Source organism: Arvicanthis niloticus, chromosome 4 (genome assembly GCF_011762505.2).
Source record: "Arvicanthis niloticus isolate mArvNil1 chromosome 4, mArvNil1.pat.X, whole genome shotgun sequence".
Lineage (NCBI taxonomy): Eukaryota > Metazoa > Chordata > Mammalia > Rodentia > Muridae > Arvicanthis > Arvicanthis niloticus.
This window is the reverse complement of record NC_047661.1, coordinates 106,944,033-106,966,940: the sequence shown is the minus strand read 5'-3', so window position 1 is coordinate 106,966,940 and position 22,908 is coordinate 106,944,033. Positions and strand designations below refer to the sequence as shown.

Here is a 22,908-nt window from a genome sequence, read left to right as displayed (position 1 = left end):
ACCCTTGCCATTCCCTTACAAACCTGCCTGAAGGTTCCCTCTACCCTCTGGTGTCCCTCAGCACCTAAGCATCTAATAAGTCAGCAACTATTTTCTTTGTCCATTCTTGACCCTCATCTTTTTGTCACCATGACTTTCTTCTCTTCCATATCCTAGCCAAAGCTCCCAACCATTACATCATGGGTCACTGTTCCAGCTCACTGTTTGTTTCCAGTTCGTTTGTTCTGCTGTCTTCTGCTCCCCAGAATACTTGGTGACTTGGATTCACTAGCTCAAAGCTCTTCTTTATTGTTGTTGAAAATCAAGTAGAGCAAGCCCTTGATGTTAAGGACCGTGACTCCTGCTCCTCACCACAATGCCTTATCAATAGAGATGGAAGTAAGAATAAGGAATTCCTCTGGAAGCCCATTGTTGTTGGGTGGCTCAGCTCAGTGATTTTGCTATTTGGGTGATTGTGGGTGGTCTGGAAATTTGCTGGATTGATTTTTACTATCAGACGTCAGTTGAAACATTGACTCTATCTCTTGTTGATTTCATATCTCTTAGGCAATTCTATTGTGTTCAACACCAATGGCATTAGCTAGGCGACATGTAATGGAGGGAAACAAACATTTAAAAATTTGTTGCAATTATTTATTGTGTGTGTGTGTATACATGCGTGTGAGTGTGTGTGCCCTGTGCATGAATCAAAGTCAGAGGACAACTTGCAAGAGTTGAACCTCTCCTTCCACCATGTAGGTCCCAGTAACTAAACTCAGGTCATTGGCCTTAGTAGCCCTTCCTTTGACCTGCCTGAGCCACCTCTCCAGTCTGAAAACAAATGTTTTCTAACCAAAAATGATATGACTATTTGTTGCGACCTTTACTCTGCCTCAACGCTTTTGGGGCTAAGTTCTCTGGTCAAGAGAGAGTGTGGGGCTCTTGGGGCAAGAAACTCAAAGAATGGAGACAAGACAGAGTGTAATCAAGTCTCTCTATTGAGTCTCTCCTATTGAAGGGAATTCTGAGGTATTTATATACACAAGCAGGAGAACACAGGTGAAAACACTTTACCACGTGCACCATACAGCTGAGGTCACTAAACAGCAAAACAAACTATGTGGGATAAACAATATATTTATCAGAGTGTGCTTCAGCTGTTATAGGCTTTTGACAACCAAGTCTTTCGTCAGGGTATATGGTTCCAGATGGCTGCAAAGTTGATCTAGCCGCTTTCTACTAAAGTCGGCTCCCAACAACTATTTCTAAATCCAAATAGAATGGGGTTGTGGGTTATATCCTGTGTACCTTTCTATTAATGCAATGGGTCGCTTTCCTGCTGTACTGTGTTCTAACTTCCCTTGCTAACCAATGTCCTTCTTGATCACCCATCATCAATGCCAGCAAATACGTTTTGCCGAAGGAAAACTTCACGGATAACGTTAGTGACAAATACTCAGTGCAGGTTATTTGTAGGACGTTCATTCTTAGTCTTGAGTCTCTGTGAGTCTAGAAAGCAATATAATATTCTGTGCACTCATCCACATGATTTCTGTTGCTCCTTCGGGGTCTGTTTGTCCTTACACAGGGTCAGAGCTGCCGGGGATAAAGAAACTGGAATTTGAGAAATATGATTTTAACCTTCCATCTTTGAAAACATAGTCAGAACCCAATTAAGCATGAGCAGAGAGTTTGCAGCCATTCTGTTCTCTATGAGGGTTTATACACTACTGCATCTCTTGCTTTTGAGATAGTTGCTATAACTACATTTTGACTTGAATTTGGAACCTACCTCAGGGCATCTTAAAGAAAAGCACATCTCCAGGGTGAAGTAAACTACCAGAATTCCCATTGTTTATCAACTCTGATGGCATGGCTGGCCAGAGCTGGGTATTTTGGGGTTCTGTGCATATTCCTGAAGGAGCAGTGGTTTGGTTCATGTAGACATGCTTGAGGAGACAGCCAGTGGAGAGCCAAAGCATTGTTTTCTATCACTGAGATGTGATAGATGGCCAGAGTAGCCGGATTTCCACTCCACTATGTTTCTCGGGCTCCCAGCTTTAGCCCAGTTCCCTGGTATTCTTTTTCTAATACAGCTCAGTCATAACAATCCTGCCCCTTTCCCTGTTCTCCTGACCCATGGTGATGTTTCATTACACTAGTGCTGAAAGAAAAAGTGTCTGTCCACATTGTATCTTTTCGCTTGGCTACAGGGATTTCCCTTTGGTATGAAAAGAATAATCTTACAAATTCCGCTATAAAATATACAGGAGAGAGAACTAAGATTAAGCTCCAGGAATGTGGACGGCTCTTGACACTTCCTGCAAAGAATGAGCTGAAGGTGAGCTCTCCTTGACATCACTCACGTCTGAGATCGATTATGATAAATTGTCTGAACTGTCGACGGTGTTACTCACCTTTGATTTAAAATGTGTGGTTTAATTTTTGTCTCTGTTCTTCAAGATACTCAGACATAAGTGGTACTCAGCAGGCCCCTGGGACCATTAGCTGTGCCACACCCCCTAATTGCTCTTTCCCCTTCTGTGCCCTGAATATTTTTAGTGAGTAGTAGCTATCTCCTCTCTGGCACCCTGCCCTGCCTTCCTGCTTGCTCCGTGGAGTTGCCCTCATGGGTGTTTGCAAAGAAGCTTGTCTGCTTGCTCAAGTGTCACTAAAGGAGAGGGGGTGGGGCCAGACGAGCTTTAAAAGGGAGAGGAGAGTCTTTCTGGGTTCCAAAAGGAGAAGCAGATCGGGAAGGAATCCCGTCTTAGTTAGTCCCATCCCTCATCCCGGTGGGGCTTGGAACTTTCCATCGGTTCTTTCCTGTCTCATTTCTCTTTGAGCCTTTGCCTGGCCGTGCCTGTCACAGGGAGAAATCAGTCACCCGCAGGCCTTCCAGTGCACTTGGGCTCTGTGAAATTTGCCATAGGGGTGTCAGGTATTTCTTACTGCTGTCCAAAAAAAAAAAAAGTGAGATAAAGAACTCTCCCAGAACATTTTGGGCTTCACTCAGAGGCTCCCGAGAGGAAGAGAAGGACCTGGAAGGCAGCATTAAAACAGCTAAATAAAAGATGCCCCGGGGCCGAAGGCCAACCTGGCTGGAAGTTCTGGGGGTCAGAAGCCCGGACTCTGCCTGCTTCAAGCTCTAGCAATTTAAGTCACCGGGTTTTTTTTTTGTTGTTGTTGTTTGTTTTGTTTTGTTTTTTTACCTCAGAACCACAGAGACCATGCTGTTCTCGCTCACCTTCCTGCCAGTGTTTTTAAAGATTAGTGTTCTTGGTATCACAGCACAGCAGACCGGGAACTGTCAGCCAGGTCTGCTGGAGAGAAACGGAACTTCCATCTGTGCTGGTAAGTAATCCAAGAACAGGAGCCCACCCGTTCGGGACAACTCCTGCAGGCATCTGCCCACTCTACCTTGTACACCTGCGCCTCCCCCCCCACCCACCCCCCCGTTTGTCTTTGGGTGTGTATGTTTGCTTAAATTGTATATTCTGAAGTGTGTGTGTGTGTGTGTGTGTCTTGGTGGATGGTGCCAATTATAAAACGTCACCATTCTCCAGTGTTCTGTGCATGAGTGAATAAGCCTCACTTAAGACTGTTGAATATTTGCTCGAACCTCAGTCCTTATTGGGGGGGGGGAGGGGAATAGTAACACTTAGCTGCTCAGCTCTGTATTAGAAACTGGGAGAACATATGGTGGCCGTCGATCTTATTGTTAAAAAGCCTTCCTTCTGATAACTTTACGGCGGAAAATGGCAAGGAGGTCAATGAATGTTTTTAAAAACAGAACAAACAAAAACCAGTCTCAAGTTCAGCCTCTGATCCTCCCTACTCGGAAGCTCTGACCCAGCTCAGGTTCTTAGTAACAGGTGCACTGTGACTCTGCAAACTGAGACATGATGGAGGAGTAGACCAGCCCTGGGTCCTCTCCTACAAACGGCATTTTCTCTGAGAGGAATTGGGAATTGTTCTGATGGTACATTGAGGTACCTAACACTCTGATTGGAAACATTTTCTTGCTGTTGATTTCTTATGCTGGGAGGGTGGGGTGGGAGGAGGGCAGGGGGAGTCTCTAACCTGCTGCATAGTCGAGGAATCTACTTCCATTCATGCAAGGGTCCACACTGTCCTGGAAATCCTTTCTTGTCATTTTTCACTCGTGTTTTTGAGACAGTCTCTCTCTCTCTCTCTACAGCTCAGACTGTCTGGGGATTCACTGTGCTTCCCAAGGGCTGGGATTACCGGTGCATACCACCAGAGCCCACTCATTTCTTATCCTCCTGCTTGTTTAAGATAGGGTCTGACTTCCTAAACAAACAAACAAACAAACAAGCAAGCCAACAAATAAATAGGGTAGATTGAAGAGAACACACTACGTTTTCAGAAGAGAAAGCTCTGCAAGGTAGAGAGAAGAGAATCATGGGAATCAGAGAGACCCAGAGTTCTGCTGCTCCTGTGGGGACCTCCAGCCTGAATCGTTCAGAGGGACTACACATAAGGAAATCAGGCATTCATGCCCACAGGCCCAGGTGTTACCAGGAAGCCTTCATTGCAACAGCAGAGTAGAGCTCCAGTTCTGAAGGAGGGAGTGACTGCTAATTGCATACATATCCCCAGGACCCAGGGCACTTCCGCTTTGTGTATACTCAGATAATAACATCAGAAAAGAGTTGACAAAAGACAGAACTGCCCCTCTGTGAGCGATTAGTTGCTGGAGACAGAGAAAACTCTTGGGCTTGTTGTGTCACATGTTACTGGGGTGGAGGAGAGCCCCTGAAATAGTAAGAGAGTGACCAGAGTCAGGTCCTGCTACCTGTGCGGTTAGCTTACTGAGGGGGTAATGGTGGAAGCCTATCGTACAGCTGGTAGCTAGAAGGGACTGGCCCAGGAGCAGAACTTAAGAGGAAGAAACTGAAGCAATGATCTTGTGTGTGTAGCCCTTGGTCCTCAGGGATAGTGTGTGATTTCTCTGCCTTGTGTTTCTACCCACTCATGCTGGTGGCTTTTCAGAGATAGTTTGCATCAGATTCACAGGAAGCTCAGACAGAAATAATGACTTGGGGAAAATGTGTCACAGTGTGGAAGAAATAGATTTTAGAAGCAAAAAAAAAAAAAAAAGCTGGATTTCAAGTTTGTGTTGCCTTCTTAATAGTTGGGTTATTTTACAGTCTCCCTGGGAAATGATGCTTGTTTCTCAGGATCGTGGTTGGGATGACTTGAGGCAATGTGAAATATTCTTCACCCAATGGTTGACTCTATGCCTTGACTAAAGTTCTTTGATCAGATTGTTCCTTGTATTGCCTTATTTTGAACACATGGCGGCGTGGTTCTGACTTCAGAGTGTGGCCCTTGGCCTCTTTGCTCCCCTTTGTTGAAGGTCACTGTTTTAAACCCTCTGTTTCACTCTGCGTCTCGAGTTAGTAGAGAACTGCCCAGGTCACACCCTGTCACCCCTGCATTCCAGCAGATAGCATTTCTTTCTCCTCTGTAAATAGATAATGGTGACATCATCTATTTGTCCCTCACTTAAATTCTGCTTGTACCTCTTGCCTTTGGCATCAAGACTGTTCACCTACGTGGCCAACCTGACCTAGCAAGAAGAATGCTTTGTGGCCTAACAAAATCCAGGTAAAATGTCTTGTGGTGATTGTTCATGTAAATGCCAATCGCCAAACCAAGGGATAGCAAAGACAGGCTTTGGTTTTCCTTCCATTCACCAGACTTGAAATCGAAAAAAAAATTTTTTTGGCTTTTATTTAAGCGACAGCAGATGAGAACTGTAGCAAAGAACATTGTTAGCGAGTGGCTTCTTAACTTTTAAAGCTCTTTGGCCTGGAGGACAAATGTCAGTTGGACAGGGAACTGTTCCTGCCTGGCGTCTACACTTGTGTTATTTGTTCTTGGTAAATGACAGGTCTCAGAAGAAGCTCAGCCTCGGAGAACTGATTGTGGGAGGGATCTGGGCATGGCATAGAGTCAGCTCACTGGGTGGACTGCTTTTAACAGTAGACAATGAGGTCACTGATTTCAGAGAGGGCTGAAGTTTGGTTGGCTTCCCAGTCATGTGCAATTCGGAGCCATTTTCAGATAAAAATTTCGTCATGTTTTCACTCAGTTTTAGAAAAGTTCTTTTGATGCCTAACTATATAAAGTTAGAACTATATAAGTTAGAACTATAAAGTTAGAACGATATAAGTTCTTAGCCTGACATAGGCCAGGAATTTGTATTCTTATTGCCTCTTGACCTTTCCAAGCCTAGAGTTTGAATTTGCACATCTATTTTCACTTCTCTCCTTGATTGTCTGATTCTCCCAAGCAGGCCAAGCATGCTCATGTCTGTCAGTGTTTGGATTTCCCAAATACTCCCCAGGATACTTCATGTCCTGAAATTGTGTGAATGTGCGGGCATTTCAGACCCAGCTTGCTTCTGTGGTAGAGATTCAGAACTGTGGAACAGTGTTTTATGTCTGTCTGTCTGTAAATATAAACTCTAGAGACAGACAACCCACCTTGCTCAGTCTCCTACTACATGTGATAGGGGTATCTTGTTTTCTACACCAGAAAAGAAAGCCGGTTGTGCCCTCTTTGTGGGGTTGTTGTCAAACACTGTGTAGTGTGGTCCTGTTCCTCAGTCACTCAGAGTCACCTGCAGAAACAATACACTTTCTCCCAAGGAATTCCTAAAGGTTTTCGAGGAAATTTCCAATTTTGTGAAGCAGCCTAGTGTTTACTTTAGCTTCAGTTATTACTACCAACCTGAACAATGCTACAGCAAGAGAGCAGAGTGGTAGTCTCTTCACACTGTACTTTCTAACACTGGAGGTTTAATAGGAGTCCTGGGGATGAACTGTCTCTGCTGTCTGTATATGTCTTCCCAGCTGTCCCATTTGCTAGGCACTCAGATAAAAAGATTACTGAGTGAGTCAGGCCTGTGCAGATGACTGCCATCTTTGCCAGGTATGGAAAAAGGAAAAATTTTTAAAAATAAAAATTTTTAAAAGAAACAAAGGGATCTTTCCATTTTCTGACAGGCCTCTGGCTCTCTGAAAATGCATTTTCTTCTGTACTAGAGCTACGAGCAGGCAATCACTACGGGGCTATTATGGGATGGTGCATGCAACCGTGTCTGCTTTAGTAGGTTTGCTCCTTAGCATTGGATCAGAGCTGGGAGTTAGGAAATGTAGAGAAACTCAATTCTCTTAGCCTGACACAGGCCAGGAACTTGTCTTATTGCCCCTTGACTCTTCTAAGCCTAGACTTTGAATTTGCACATCTATTTTCACTTCTCTCCTTGATTGTCTGATTTTCCCAAGCAGGCCAAGCATGCTCATGTCTGTCAGTGTTTGGATTTCCCAAATACTCCCTAGGATACTTCATGTCCTAGAATTGTGTGAATGTGCAGGCATTTCGGACCCAGCTTATTTCTGTGGTAGAGATTCATGATGACCACTGGTTTATTTATTTGCAAAGTCCCAGTGACACACTAGGAAAGGCCCTTTCATAGGAAAGCACAGCCTTCCTGTATGCTGTCTCCCTTCTCCACACAAGCTCTATGGGATGTCCCATTTCATTCAGGAGGTAGCTCTTTCTGTCAGTAGGCAGTTGCTAGGATACAGAGACTCAGAAGAGCATCCCAGCAGCTGCTTTGATCTTCCATGTGGTACTTCAGCTAAGAAGCATCGGTTCACTTCACTCTCATATTAGCAGTGCCTTTGCTTTGTGTTATTCTAATGATATACTCAGAGGCTGCCGCTAGCTACCTGGATGAGCCAGATCTAAGATGTTATTCATCATTTTTACTATCCTTGATGGCAATATATTTTAATACTGTTATTCTTACTGCGATCACATTTGCTTTCAACATTTCAAATAAAATGCTGGTTTAAAGTACTTTTCAGTGTATTTCTGAAGATAGAAGTTGTGACCCAGAACTCAGTTCTAGCCAGATTGGGACAGAGAGCAATAGAGTTACAGCTGAGGAGTATGCTTGGCACCTTTGAGTATTTTTCTTCTCTGTCTTAAACATCTTTCTGTCTGAGTAAAGCATAGCTCCACATGCCTTTAATCTCAACTTTCATGAGGCAGGGGCAGGTGGATCTCTGTGAGTTCAAGACCAGTTCCATCTACATAGTGAGATCCTGTCTCAAAATATAGGAATAAAAAACTTTCTAAGAACACTCGTGTAACAAGTATCTATTGGCAAGTGTATATATGTTTAGCCTTGCAATTTGAGAAACTTTACTTACACTTTTCTTACTTAAAAGCAACAAAAAGAAAAGGAATTGCATTAGTTATAAATAAGACCCACATCAAATTTTATATCTTAAATTTTTTTTAAAGATTTTAAGCAATTGATTAATCTTTTATATATTCTTTGGGGTGTTTGTTGAACATTAAATGTTACTTGGTAAAAGTTGTTTATTTTCAGTCATTTAAAAATGCTTTCCTTAATCGAGATCTTCAGGGCACACTTCATTCTGTATTTAATGGTTAGAGAAGCAAAGGGAAGGGTATATTTCCCAGAAGTAGAGGCTAAAAGTAAAGATATTTATCTAAGAATTTAGCACAGACTTAAGCTTAAGTTCTTTACAAAAATGCCTCAAGCACAGAAACCACTTGTTTCTAGAATGTAGGCAGTATGTATTGAGGTGATGGGTGTTATGGTAGAAAGTCCTTTGGGGGTCATGTAGTTGACTGACTTCTGCCATTGCAAGCAGAGGCAGAGGTCCATACAGAGACAGCAGCTCAGGAGGAACTTCCTTTTGTTACCACACAGAACTCCAGGCTGTGTCCTGCAACGTTATAATGCACACTGACACTTCCCACAATAGGCTGTGAAAAGTCTATCCATGTGATGATTTTACTGGTTCTCCTTGCCAAAAAGTATTCCTAATTCTAACTTGGATTAAGAACACTTTCTTGGGACATGGAAAATGATAGATGGCTTAGGGGCAAAACTGTTCAGTAAAGCATCTGGGATGTTCTACTGGAATCTGTCTTTGTGGTGTGTGTGTGCGTGTGTGTGCGCGTGTGTGTGCGTGCGTGTGTGTCTGTGTGTTAGTCCTGTGCGTGAAGTGTGTGTGTGTGTGTGAATCATGTGTATGTATATGTGTGTTAATCCTGTATGTGTGTGTGCATGTGTGTGTGCGTGTGCATGTGCGTGTGTGTGTGTGTGTGTGTGAATCGTGTGTATATGTGTGTTAATCCTGTGGGTGTGTATGAATTGTGTGTGTATCATATGTGTGGTGTGGGTGCAGAGAGCACACATGTGGCACAGAGCTCATGTCAGAGGACAGCCTAGGATATTGGTTCTGACTTTAGCTGACCCCATCTCCTCCTCCCACCTCGATGTAGGAGCACTGGAATTACAAATGTGTATTACTGCATCTGACTATGTGGGGGTCTGTGGTTTTGAACTCAATTCCTCATGCTTGTTGGACAAGTATTTTACCCACTGAGCCAGCTCCTTAGGCCTGAAAACGTTTTCTAATTCTTTGTGTTGATAAATCCAGTTGAGTCTAGTTATAGTGGTCTTTAAATAAAGTTGAACATAATTTATGTTGAAAAGCAGGGAGGTATTTAAACAGTTCACTTAAAATGAAAAATTCCTTACAGCGCAGAACATTACAATAGAGTCTGTTGTTTCTCGAAACTGTATTTTTGAAAGAGCTTTTCTGGTTATCTTGATTATGGAACTGGCCAAGAGACAGGCACATGACTCAATGGAGCAGACAGTAGAATCCAGATATGGATTCACAAGCATGCCATTTGATCCTTCATGAAGCTACAAAAGCCATTTTACGGCAAAGGAGTCTTTTTACCAAATGCTGTTGCACCATTTAGACAGCTAGATGGCTGCGTGCTAACTGCACACTCTACACAAAAGTGGACTCAAGATGGACTGTAGACCTGAATTCAAAATATAAAACTACAGAGCTTTTAAAAGGAGACATCTTTGTCTCGGGGTTAAGTGGGGAGTTCTGAGAAATGATAATCAGAACAGAATTTATAAAAGAAAAATTGATGAATTGTACTTCATCAAAATTTAGAAGTTACTCTGCAGAAAGTGCTGATGAAACGAGGAAGCCCAAGTCCTGTGGGAGAGCGACTACTGTCAGCTCTCCGACAGAAGGTGCACCTCGAAATGTAATTTAAAAACTCCAATAATAACCAAGGACTTAAAAACCGGCAAAAGACTTAGACACTTAACAGAAAAGACACAAGGGTGTCAGGTTAGTCCATGAACACTGTGTCAGAGAGAAAATTATGCCATTCACCTTAATAAGATGAGGATTCCCAGGGGTGGTGGCCGGAGAGTGGATTTATAGGACAGGGATAAATGACTGGTGAGCAGCATTGCTTAACATCACATTAAGATTTATTTTTAAGCTTTAAAATTGTGTGTGTGTGTGTGTGTGTTTGCGCGCGCGTGCGAGTGTGCTTGTGCATGTGTGAATGCAGCTACACGCGGATGCCAGAGACAGATGCCTCTGGAGCTGGAGTTACAGGACGGTATAAGTCACTGATCAGGTGCTGGTGCAGTGCCTGCTCTTAACTGCTGAGTCATCTCTTTAGCCTCTATGACATGTTTTCCCACAGATTACAGCGGGGGTAGGCGGTAGGGAGGTTCCTATTGATACTGGTAGATGAGAATCTCCTGTTTTGAGGAGGAGTGGTTTGGTCCTTGGGTAGAAATTATTGCTTCTTTTAGGTTTCAGTTTGGATATACTACACAGGCAGGATCAACTTGGAGTTGTTCTTCTCTCCTGGGGGATCTGGTGGGCTTCAAACATCGGCCTCTCACTGAGCTGTACTTCAGTCCGTGTATGTGTTAATTCCTGGAGTCTGTGAGTGCTACCGTCACACAGAAAATGAGCTGGCTTCCTTCCTTCCGCCCCTTCCTCCCGCTCTCTCTTCTTCTCCCCTGTTTCCTTAGCTCTCTTTCCTCCTCTTGTTTTTATGCAGCCTTGGCTGGACTTGAACTCTTGGCCAATCCTCGTGCCTTGGCCTCACATGTTTTTTACAGATACGCCCCACCATTCATGATTGCAAAGAAGACTTTCTAGAAGTGATCTTGGGGTAATGCCAGGGCCAGCCCCGGGCAGGGTCAGGTACTGAGGTCCTGAGGAAGGCCAGAGGTTGATGACCTCTAGTCTTTAACTCTCTTACTGTTCTAGGGGCCAGAAGCTCATTGCTTCTGGCAATTTAACTGTTTCTCTCCGCCCCCCCCTCTCTGATGGCCCTGGCAATTAACTTCTGCTGATAGCATCAGGGGAATAAGAAGAAAAACTTAGTTACTTGAACTCTTTTCCCTTTGACTGGGGGCGGGGGGTGGGGGGGGATGCTCTGTGGCCAGGGGGTGGGGGGGATGCTCTGTGGCCAGGTAAGAGGCTGGGAGTTCATTAATTCTTCATGAGCCAGAGAGAAAAGAAAAGAAAAAAGAAGGAACAAAGGAAGAAAGAAAGAAGAAAGTCACAGACACATGCACACTGGGTAATGCAGAAAGGGTAATGCTGCACCCTAAACTTTATTGTTGCTTTGAGCTTTCTAGACAAAAATTCTCTATGTAAATCTTTTTACATAAAAATGATCTCATAGATAAAATGTTACACAAAAGGGGAGTTAAAGAAGGTTGCCTATAGCAAATCCAAAGCAGTGTTTCATTCTATAAGCTCATTATAAGTTCAAAGCAACAGTTTCACATGGCCTTGCTTTATCATAGTGCACACCTGTGGCTTCATCCTTGGAACTGACCTAGAATGAATGTTTTTCCTTGATCACAGATCTGTCCCAAACCTATTTCTCTTCTTAGTGCAAGTTATGACAGCTCATTGTATTTCTTATTATGCAGCCTGTACTTAACTATTCTATGAGGAGAGGACACATTCTATTCTTGATTCTAACTTTATTATATCTTTCTAGAAAAACAACTAAAACCATTTCTTTAAACTTTCTTCCTAAAATTATTTTAATCATATCAGGAATTCTATGAAGTCTTTAATTCATCTAAATAGCATTAATTCATGAAAATTCATCTTCATGTTGATCTGCAGAAAATTTGCCCAATAGGGTGGGCTATCATGCAGGAAGTAATCACACCAGGCTATAGGCAGTGAGGGTCTCCTGATATCCACTCACACCAAGCCAAATAAATGGGTACTATTGTTGTGTTTTATAAAAAGACCAGGATATACTTTATAGAACATGGTACAGTGAGGTGTAAGGGTGCCTCAGTGGGCCCATGCTGAGGCATCCCTTCATCCTGAGGTACCAGCCATACAATGGGTACAGTGCAGAATAGAGTTTATTTAGAACATGGGAAAGGGAGTTGAGAAGGGAGTAGAGGCAGAGACAGAGACAGAGACAGAGAAAAAGATAGGGAAAGAGAAAGAGAGAGAGAGAGAGAGAGAGAGAGAGAGAGAGAGAGAGAGAGAGAGAGAGAGAGAGCGCGAGAGGGAGAGGGAGAGGGAGAGGGAGAGGGAGAGGGAGAGGGAGAGGGAGAGGGAGAGGGAGAGGAGAGGAGAGATCGGCCAGAAACAAATAGAGAAAGGGGGAGGGGGAAGGGGAGAGAGAGAAAGGGAGAAAGGAGTCAGGGAGAGAAGAAAGTCTGACAGTGAGAAGGGGCAGAGAGAGCAAGGGGCCAAACAGCCCCTTTCATAGCAAGCCAGGTCTACCTGGCTGTTACCAGGTAATTGTTGGGCGGAGCCTAGAAGGAATCCTAACAAGTATGGCAACCACAAAGAAGAGAAAGCACATCAGTAGCAAGAAGCAATCCTAGGACTATATCTCCAGGGCTGTGCCTCACCAGAGCAAGATAGTGGGCCTATCTCCAGGGAGCTCACTTGCCCACTGCAGCAATTCCTGCATGGCCTCCTCCAGGGTAAGAGGACAATCCTGGGTCCTAAGGACAGCATAGGAGGAAGTCAGGCAAGGGAAGCAGGGATTTTAAGGTGCTTCACTGTAGTTTTTCAAGATGGGGAACGGAGCAGGGAGCCAATACATGCAAAGAATGCATTCCACATGAGCTGCAATCTATCATAGAATTAAGTCTACAGTTTCCAAGTGATGCAACCACAGGAACTTACTTAGAGGGTCCTCCATCAGTAGCTCCTCGGACATGGAGAGGAAGAAAGCAGCCTTGCAAGGAATATGCCTGAAACAGCATTTTCTGCTGTGAGTTCTTGGTGTTTCTTAATTATAGCATGCCACACACTAATGGTTCCCAATGTGTTTGGTTTGGGGTCAGCAGTGTGGTCTGATGGGTAGAAGCTAGAATCTGAAATGAGAAAGCCTTACTTTAGTATACTGAATCAACTGGGTCTTGGCCCTGGGATCTGTGACCAGGCAGCTGCTCCAGATGTCAGTGTCTTCTGAACAACAGGGATGATGGCCACTTATGTAGTACTAACCAATTGATGGAACAATACAAAGTGTTACTCTCCAGATTATTAAGATACTGCCTTTCTCTTCTGCTAGTCACCACCTCATTCTTGGAGGTTGGAAGGGTTGGAAGTTGGTGGAAGTGGAGGGTTGGCAGTTGGTGGAAGCAGAAGAGTTGGCGGTTGGTGGAAAAGGAGAGAAGACGAAGAAGACCTTGACCTAGGAAACTGCAAGTTGTTAAGAGCTCTCTTAGCCCGGAAATAGTGTAGTTTAATGGTAAATCTGCCCAATCTAGGCATGCAGCATTCATTTGATATTTATTGACTTGTGTCTTTTCTTCTATGAACTTCCTATGGGCAAGAGATTTACCGCAACAAATACTAACATGTGTAATAGCCTTAAAGACTGAGATATCCAGGTGAAAATGAAAGTTAACATTGCAGAGACTGCTGGTTTGATTATGGTCCCTAGGACCTAGAGCAAACCTGAGTCCCTTGACTGGACACGGTTAGGAGTTAGCGGGAACTGGCTGTGGCTGGCTTGGTGGGGGGTGGATAATATTTTTTCCACTCCTCAGGTCTCAGGTAGTAACCCCATTCATTTTCAGGAAGCAAAATTGAAGCCCAGAGAGTTCTCTGCAGAGCTAAGACTTAGACTCAAACCTCACAGCTTCCGTTTCATTATTCCTGAGTCACCTGGATTGTATTATCCATCCTACTTTGATTCTGGTCTTCATGAGTAAGCCAAGATGAAAACAGTGATTATCAAAGTCGCCTGGTACCCATTTAAGTACTATTGGTGTAAAAAGAGAGACGGGGTGGTCTCGGCATAATATAAAACTGGTGTGTACTTCATACTAGCTGAGCTAGGCTCTCCTTCTAGTCGGTCCCCTGGGAGCCGTGGTAAGTGACCACTGTGGAGGTTTGGGTGGTTGCCAGGCTCAGCAGCTCCAGGAGGTGGCAGGCTTTCTTACTGAGGTCCACTATTCAGAGCCAAGTTCTTACTCTCAGTGTGGCTGAGTCCTGAAAGTCCAGAAGTTACTGTTCACCTTCTTTGTCCCAGGAGCTCTGTGGTGGCGACAGGGGGCAGCATCAGCCACTTTTCGTGCTGATCTAGTGAGATAGTTCAGATGGCTCCTTGATCCACTGATGCTTTAAAGCCTCCAAGGTGAGCAGAAAACCGTCAAGGCCTCCACCCACTCAGCCATGTGCCAGTCTCACATATGCACAGAGGATGTGAGATGGTTTGTCTGTTCCCCACTTCAGTCCTATTGGCCTTTTGTCTTTCGGCTGTGCCACAGGGTCTTTGTTCTAATGGAAGCCTTCAAAATGCTTCATGCCTCTTAGACTCCACTCTGGTCCCTAAAGTTACTCTGTTAATCTAAATGTTGAGAAATCAGGGATTCTCTTTGGGTTTGTTCCTTAGAAAAGTGGCTCTATTTTTCTTCTTATTGCACTGTGGGTTTTTTGTTTGTTTATTTGTTTTGTTTTGTTTTTTTCTGAGATGGCGTAACAGAACCCTGACTGTCCTGGTACTTGCTTTGTATACCAGGCTGGCCTGGAACTAAGATCTGCTTGCCTCTGCCTCCTGAGTGCTGGGATCAAAGGTGTGTGCCACCACACCTAGCCTTCAGATTACTTTCTTGCATAACAAAGTTTCACCTGCCCGGAGTGGCACTGCCAACAGCGGGCTGAGTCCTCCACATCAACCATCAATTAAGAAACTTCTGCACAGACAAGCCCGTAGGGTAACCCAATGGAAGAAATGCTTCAATTGAGGTTCTCTCTTTCCAGGAGACCCTAGTTGGTCTCAAGTTGACAAGACACAATATCTAATCTGTCTGGTTCTTGGTATCCTATGAAGATAAGTAAGACCATGATATGAAAATCTGCTGTTATTATATTGTCATTAAAATGACTGCCGTAGCCTGAACCACACTTGTATGAATTTAGTACACCTATCACTCTCTGTGTCTACTGGTAAAATTCTAGGCAGATAAATAAAACACAATTATTTCTTGACTTTTTTATTTTAAAGTTTCCACTCGCGAGTGTGTGTGTGTGTGTGTATGCAGTTTGCCTGAATATATGTCTGTGCATCTAGAGGATGTATGTCACATCCTCTGTGTCCACGGAGGCCAGAAGAGGTTCCCCCAAACTGGAGTTGCAGACTGTCGTGAGCTGCCATGTGTGTGCTTGGAACTGAGCCCAGGTCCTCTGGGAGAGCAACCAGTACTCTTAACCACTGAGCTGCTTCTCCAGCCCCTGTTTCTTGATTGATTGATTGATTAATTAATTAATTCACTCAAAGAGTTTTTTTTTGAGTGCCTATTATGTGCAAAGAATCAGACTGTACTCTGGCGTGTCGAATACTAAAATGATTAGACCATCCTCCGTGAAAACTATGTAGTAGTGTAAACAAAAGGTTGTATGGATTACATCAACATATCAATGCAACAAAAATTAATCAGATATGTCCGATAAATTATTATTTCTTCTAAAAAAAAATGCATGCTGCACATGAGTGAGAAGACCCTTGTCAATAAATCTAGGGTCCTGTATCCCTTTGTGGTCCACAAGTTGGTAGCTCGAAGCTTAGGCTGCCTTTCCTCTATGGAATAAGTTATGCCCACATTCTAGTCCTTGGGTTCCCATTGAAAAGTGTCACAAATCTATGTAGCACAGCCTGGGCTGTGGGAATGCACAGCAGAAGGTTCCTGTCATGTAGCCCTCCATCGTTAATGAGGCGTCTTCTCATGAGTGGTTTCAGTTTTCCTTACTCTACTAGTCCCCTGGGAGGAGAAATTCTGGGAGATAACCAGCAAGCATGGGAAGACAGGTGTGTCAGTGAGGTTTTGTGTTGTTGTCTCCAGAATCACTCTTCAGGAGAAAGGACTTATTCCGGTCATAGGTTCAGAGTCTTCAGTCTGTTCTTGCTTGGCTGTGTGTTGTAAGATCCACTATGAGACAGAATATCATGGCAGCAGGAACATTCTTCACCTCTCAGCTGACAGGAAGCAGAAATAGCAATAGAAGAAGAGGCCTGGGCTCTACAATTCTCAATGATGCATCCCTACTGACCCACTTCCACCAAGTGGGTCCTACTTCCTGCTTTCTTTACCTCCTAATAACCAATTGTCCATTGTGAGTCTAACGCACTGATGGTTAGAGACCACTGAGCTAGCTCTCTCAGTAAAATGGCTCCACAGGCTCAGCCAGGAGTGTACTTCACTTAGCTCTGGGGGTATTTCTTGTTTGTTTTGTTTGTTTGTTTGTTTGTTTGTTTGTTTTGTTTTTTGAGACAGGGTTTCTCTGTGTAGCCCTGGCTGTCCTGGAACTCACTCTGTAGACCAGGCTGGCCTCGAACTCAGAAATCCGCCTGCCTCTCCCTCCCAAGTGCTGGGATTAAAGGCATGCGCCACCACTGCCCAGCTCCGGGGTATTTCTTAACCCAAACAAGATGATAACAAAAACTTACCATTATACAAAGCCACTTGTCTCTCAATCAGGGCCCTTTCCATATCTTTGATGGTGTCTTGGGGCTTTTACAAGCTTCAGTGGTAACCATGCATGGACCATTCCCCTCTGTTCAGGGGGCCGGTGTGGGACGAGGCTTTGCCCATTTTAATAGACATCTGTAGTGACACCTATTAAAATTCTCCTGGTCTGATACTTCTTTATTCCTCCGGTATCTCTACTGTTATGTATCCACTGAAACAGAGTTAATGCTTTCTAGCTTTAGAGCCCCAACTCCAGAGTTAGAGCCTGCTAATCCATCAGGTTTAATCCTTGAAACAATGAAGTCATTTATTAAATTCTATTACCGGATAAAAGCTTAATATTCAAACAGAATAAAATAAGGTCAACAAGAAAGGTGTCAAGAATTGCCTTGTGAGTCTCCTCAGACATGCCATTGTTTTCTATATGCAAGGTGGCAGCAACCTGCTCTCTTCTGGTCAGAAGCGAGCAAGGAACCCAGCCTCACTCTAGGACATGAGACTATCCCAATTCACTTCAGAGGGTAAAGACAAACTCATCCAGTAACTCATGCTGAGGTTTCTGAAGAAATGGTGGGGTTCCCATTCAGATGGTGAGGCGCAGGAAGCCATAATGGAAGGTGGCCATGACCTAGACAGGAAAGGACTCCAGGCATTGGTTAGGGCACAGGAGGCACTGCTGAGCCCACGGAGGTCTCCTGCTAAGGTTTAGTGAATGAAAACTCAAGACGCCTGCTGAAATTAATTCCAGATAAATAGAGAATAATCTTTTGAGTGTGGGTATGTGTAACATTTAGATAGCTCTTATACTCTAAGTGCCTGGGGGGGGGGGTAGAAATGTTTCAGTTTCTCTTGGATTTTGAAATGTTTGCAAATTTGCATATATTTGCATATATTTGCATTATAATGGCCTGGCACTTTCTACTTGTGATGTCATGCACATGATCAGGATTTGGGGTTTTTGAAGCATTTAGAATGTTAGAATTTTAGATTAGAAAATTTCAATCTGTATATGGATTTCAAGTTTAACTTGCTAGCCTGTATTTTATAGATAACGTAGCCTGTTTGTAACGGAGGTATCGGCAGCTGTCTAGGGGAATGCTGACTTTGCTCCTTGGCATAAACAAAAAATTGAATGACAGGAAGAGACAGAAGACCGTGAGAAAAGGCATACAGCAGCTTTAGAGACTCAGAGTAGGAGGAGCCTAACGCTGGAAGTCCATTAAACAGACATCGGCTTAAGTATTTTATAAGGTCCCTGAGTCCTACTCTTTCCCCTTGTTGGTCCTGTCTGGATACCCACCCCAGTGCTGCCTTGCTGTTTCTCCTCATGGTATCTTCTGAGAACTGGAAGCCATAGTCTAAGGAGTCTTCCCTCACATCCCCTGCATACTAACGTCCCCTGCGTACTCACACTGTGCTGATGTTTCTCCACTGCTGAAATGTTTCCTGACATTTGGAAGTCACAATTCAAATCTCTCTGCTTCCACATAAGACCACCCCTCCCCGCCCCCCCCCCCCGACTCTCCACCCTATTCTGTGTCAGTACCTGATGGCTTTGGCCACAAGGTGAAGCTGGAAGAAAGAGCATCTATTTCCACAATGGTATTTGCAATTGTTATGGCTTGAATCTGAAGCGTTCTCCGTTCATAGTTGGCAATGCATATTTCTTATAATCCACCTATAAAGACAATGGTTTGTATGGCAGGAGCCCCTTATTCTGTACAGAATAGTTTTCATTTAAAATATAAAATTAAAATTTTAAGTCACTTTTGCATATATTAATTGTCATGGGAAGTATTTATGTGGATCTGTTTAAATATTACTGAAAATCTATACGCCGGTTTCTTTCTCCCCTCCCCCATCAGGTCCTGCCCCCTTCCTAATTTTCTCACAAGGAAACAGCATCTCTCGGATTGACCCAGATGGAACAAATCACCAGCAACTGGTGTTGGATGCTGGCACCTCACTGGTCATGGATTTTCATTACAGGGAAGAAAGGCTCTACTGGGTGGATTTAGAAAGACAACTTTTACAAAGGGTTTTCTTTAATGGATCAAGACAAGAGGTAAAGTACCATTTTCCCCCGTGGTATATGAAGAATTCATTCAAAATCTGACAAATGTGATGTACTGATGTTCTAACATATAGATAATTTGTCTAGTGTCAGGGTTCTCTGAATGGGCCTGATCTCAGGAGCTAAACGGTACCTAGTACTTGGACAGAGAGATATATAAAAATACATCATGGTTCAAAGGTGCAGGTGTTAACTGCAGACATTTAATATACACCCATGGTGCTATACCACTGATCAAGCTTACAAATCAACATTTGTAAGCCTCTAACAGGAGGATATAAGAAAATAAGTGTAGTCTTGAAAACATCTGGTTTTGTTAAGTCAGTTGCTATGAAGACATCATTTGCATTTTGTACCTCAGACAGTTTTGTCCCTCTATGAATATCTGACAGCTGTCCTTTTTGGTTGTCACAAGTAAATACAATAAGAGGCTGAAGATGCTACCGGGATCTGGTAGGGCCAGGGCAAGGCTGTTAATCACTGTCCTGTGCTGCCACAGCCCCATAGTGAAGCACTAACTTCAAGAGTCAATAGAGCCTTAGTCAAGAAGGTCTGTTTTATCTGTATACATTTTTCTTCTCATGTGTGTGTGTGGGGGAATGCCTGACAGTCAGTAACACACACACACACACACACACACACACACACAAGTTGGCTTTGTATTCTCAAAGTATTTGCACTCTGGGGAAAAAGAAATGAAGCTAAGGACAGATACAAAGTGTTGTATTTCAAGTACATACAAAAGACCCTTAATCTTTCTCTTCAACTGGTAGAACTCAGCAGTGAGTTCCAGGAGGAATGTCCCAGGGGATGGATTACAGCGAGCAGGTGATTAGCAGAACCTTGAGCATTTATTCCCAACACAAAGCGCTCAGTGTTTGGGTCCCCCCCCCAAACCCAGCCTCTCTCCTTCCAATTATCCCTAAAAGCTTCAATTAGGTGCTAATCTGTTTTAGCACATCTCTAATACTGGCTAGCCACACTTTAACAAGTTCGGCTGTTCCTTCCGCACTCGATAGAACAGTGTAGAAATCTAAGAACTTAGAGGCTCCCTGTCACCAACCAAGGAAAAGCATAAGCAGTTGTGGATTTATGTCAAGTCCTTAGGAAAGGATTGGCCTAGGGCCTAATAACTCACCATTACACCACCATCACTCCTTCAGTGGTTAAAACTTTAGAAAACAGCACACACTGAACCACCCACACTGAATGTGAAAGCAATTTAAAGGGAAGGGCTAATGAGAAAACACAGAGTTGTTTAAGCGATTGGAGATCTGGCACAGCTCTGAGTCTGTGCCGATGCTACCCAGCTCCAAGCTCACCCATGTCCAAAGGGAGCTCAAGAGACAGGGGCAGGAGGATCTGGAGATCAAGGCCATCTTCAAACTTACACAGTTTGATGTCAGACTGGAGCACCTGAGATTCTCTTTCAAAGGGGGCTTCCACACCGTGACTCTGCTCAAACCCCAGTGGAATTTTACCAGAGTTTGGTAAAGACCTAAATTTGAATTCATGTTAGGATCTCATCAACAAATGGAATTTAAAAAAAAACTGTTATAAGCATTAAAAAGAAACCCGTGAAAAATATATTATGGCTGATCTTCTAATTTCAATAATATATAGGATAGTTTTGGGTTTCAAAGCTATGATACAAAAAGCCTAGTCACAAGGAGGGGCGTACTGTTGCTGAATCAAAACAAACTCACTCTGTGACAATTTCATCATTTAAAGGATGCATGGAATGCATTAAAATGGCAAATACTAAGAAGACAGACTTTCACTGTGCAATAAAGTAGCAATTTTATTGTGAATTGTGACTATTCATCATGTTGAAATTTGGTCTTGCAGACAGTGTGCAATGTAGAGAAGAATGTTTCTGGGCTGGCCATAAACTGGATAGATGAAGAGGTTCTCTGGGCAGACCAACAGAACGGAGTCATCACTGTAACAGATATGAAAGGAAACAATTCCCGTATTCTTCTAAGTTCCTTAAAACATCCGGCAAATATAGCAGTGGATCCAATAGAGAGGTAAAAATCTGTTTTGTTTTGTTTTAAAGAAGATTGAGCCTCAAAACTGACCAAGATTTGTACACAGTATTACTTGAAAGGACTACTGAGGAGATGCAGGTCTTCTTTGACAATACATAGGCGCCATTTTCCCCAAATAAGTGGCTGGATTCTAGTGAACTCTAGATGGTTCTCCCTGCCTCATGTTCTATAAAAGCTTAGTTTTCCTTCACACTTGAAATCACATGACATTCCAGTAGGAAATACATACACAAATTTGAATTCTCATTCAAAGAAGTCCGATTCCCCTGGGCAGACACCCGAGGTAGAAGCCCTGAGAGGCCCCACTTTAGTGGCTGTTCATTCAGTTACGGTTGTGTGTGATGTATTCATCCCCAGGTTGGTATTTTGGTCTTCAGAGGTGGCCGGCAGCCTTCACAGAGCAGATCTCAGGGGTGTGGATGTAAAAACACTACTGGAGACACCAGAGGGGATGTCGGTGCTGACTCTGGATGTCCTGGACAAACGGCTCTTTTGGGTTCAGGACAGTGAAGAAGGACGCCATGCTTATATTCATTCCTGTGATTATGACGGTGGCTCCATCCATCTTATCAGACATCAAGCACAGTAGGTTTTTTCTTTTGATGTGCAGCAAAAGAGTTAAAGTTTGAAGCTAGTGTGACAAATTAACTTGACTCTTGTCAACTTGCTTACATAGTCACCAATTAATTACTGGTGAGTGGCGTTGGATGCATTCCTTAATGTTTCCTGTCTTAGGTTTTCTTTAATGTGGTCTGGTAACAGTACCCATTTGTTGCCATCTTTGTGAAGATTAAGGAAATATATGTAAATAATACTAAGCAACGTTTGTAGCCTAGGATAAGCTCCCACAGGTTGATATTTGTCCTTCTCCTTCATTTTCCAATTTATTTGTGAAGCACTGTCTCTCGTGAGACCTGCTCCGGAGCCAGCTTGTGGAGAAAGCAAAACCTAGCCTGGTGTGATGCTATCAAAACCAGCACTCCACTCCACTGACTCCTGCTTTCGTCTCCATTTTCATCACACTCGAGTGACAGAGGGACAAGAATCAAGTGGAAGTAAACATTTTATCCTAGTAGTTCCGAGTACGATGACATAACCCAGATTTTAAACCGAATATGTTTTCCTAAACCGAAGAGAGAAATAAAGATAAAGTGACTAAAATTCAAACAGACAAACAAAAAAATTCCAGTGGGGGATTCAGCTTTAAACATTCAGGTAATATATTCCCTGTTATTTAACCCTCCCCCACCCCACCCCTTTTTCTCTCTGGTTGTTTTTAGGCACAGTTTGTTTACAATGGCCCTTTCTGGTGACCGAATCTTCTACTCAGCGTTGAAAACGAAGGCAATTTGGATAGCCAACAAACACACTGGGAAGGACATAGTTAGAATTAACTTCAATCCATCCTTTGTGCCGCCTGGAGAATTGAAAGTAGTACACCCACGTGCACAGCCCCGGACAGAGGATGGAGCTCCGGGCTCTGGTGAGTCGCTAGGTACCTGGCATGTATTCACTTCTTATGTCCCGGCTCAAGCTTGACTAGGAACTATGGTGTGTAGGTGGGTAATTTTTTATTCAACCTCCATCAATTCTTAGCTAAAATGTAGTCCTGTATTAAGGCAGATTAAAGAGAGAAAAACACATTTGCCTTCATATATATGAGGGAGACAAACAGGGTTCCTAAGGAAATCAAACCTGGGAAGTGACTAGATTTAGACAATGATTCATTTATTTGGCTAATAGTTACTGCTTAAGATTTACTTTCTTATGAATAACCGTTGTATACGTGGTAGTTAAAACCCAGATAATAAAACAAAAATAAAATGGTTTGACTTGATGTGCTTGCATGGTCTGTATTAACAGATGGAAAACAGAATTTTTAAAAAAGCAAGTTGATACATAATAACACCTTGTAATGAGTT

General features: G+C 43.3%; 2 protein-coding genes across 6 annotated transcripts in view; one reads left to right on the top strand and one right to left on the bottom strand.

Annotated features, from left to right (window-relative positions):
* Casp6 (caspase 6) overlaps window positions 1-15,034 on the bottom strand; it is a 169,043-nt gene extending 154,009 nt beyond the window's left edge. Inside the window, exon 1 of one of the 2 annotated variants that reach the window (XM_076933252.1) lies at window positions 15,024-15,034. The gene's annotated coding sequence lies outside the window, so the exon portion shown is untranslated. The remainder of the gene's footprint in view (window positions 1-15,023) is intronic. The other variant, XM_076933254.1, reaches the window with a different exon arrangement.
* Egf (epidermal growth factor) overlaps window positions 2,706-22,908 on the top strand; it is an 81,462-nt gene continuing 61,259 nt past the window's right edge. For 3 of the 4 annotated variants that reach the window (XM_034500958.2, XM_034500957.2, XM_076933251.1), the window contains exons 1-5: window positions 2,707-3,330; window positions 18,727-18,926; window positions 20,784-20,965; window positions 21,344-21,571; window positions 22,267-22,469. In XM_034500958.2, the coding sequence (XP_034356849.1) occupies window positions 3,207-3,330; window positions 18,727-18,926; window positions 20,784-20,965; window positions 21,344-21,571; window positions 22,267-22,469 (937 nt within the window). In that variant the 5' untranslated portion in view covers window positions 2,707-3,206. Of the gene's footprint in view, window positions 3,331-18,726; window positions 18,927-20,783; window positions 20,966-21,343; window positions 21,572-22,266; window positions 22,470-22,908 lie in introns of all 4 variants that reach the window. The other variant, XM_076933250.1, reaches the window with a different exon arrangement.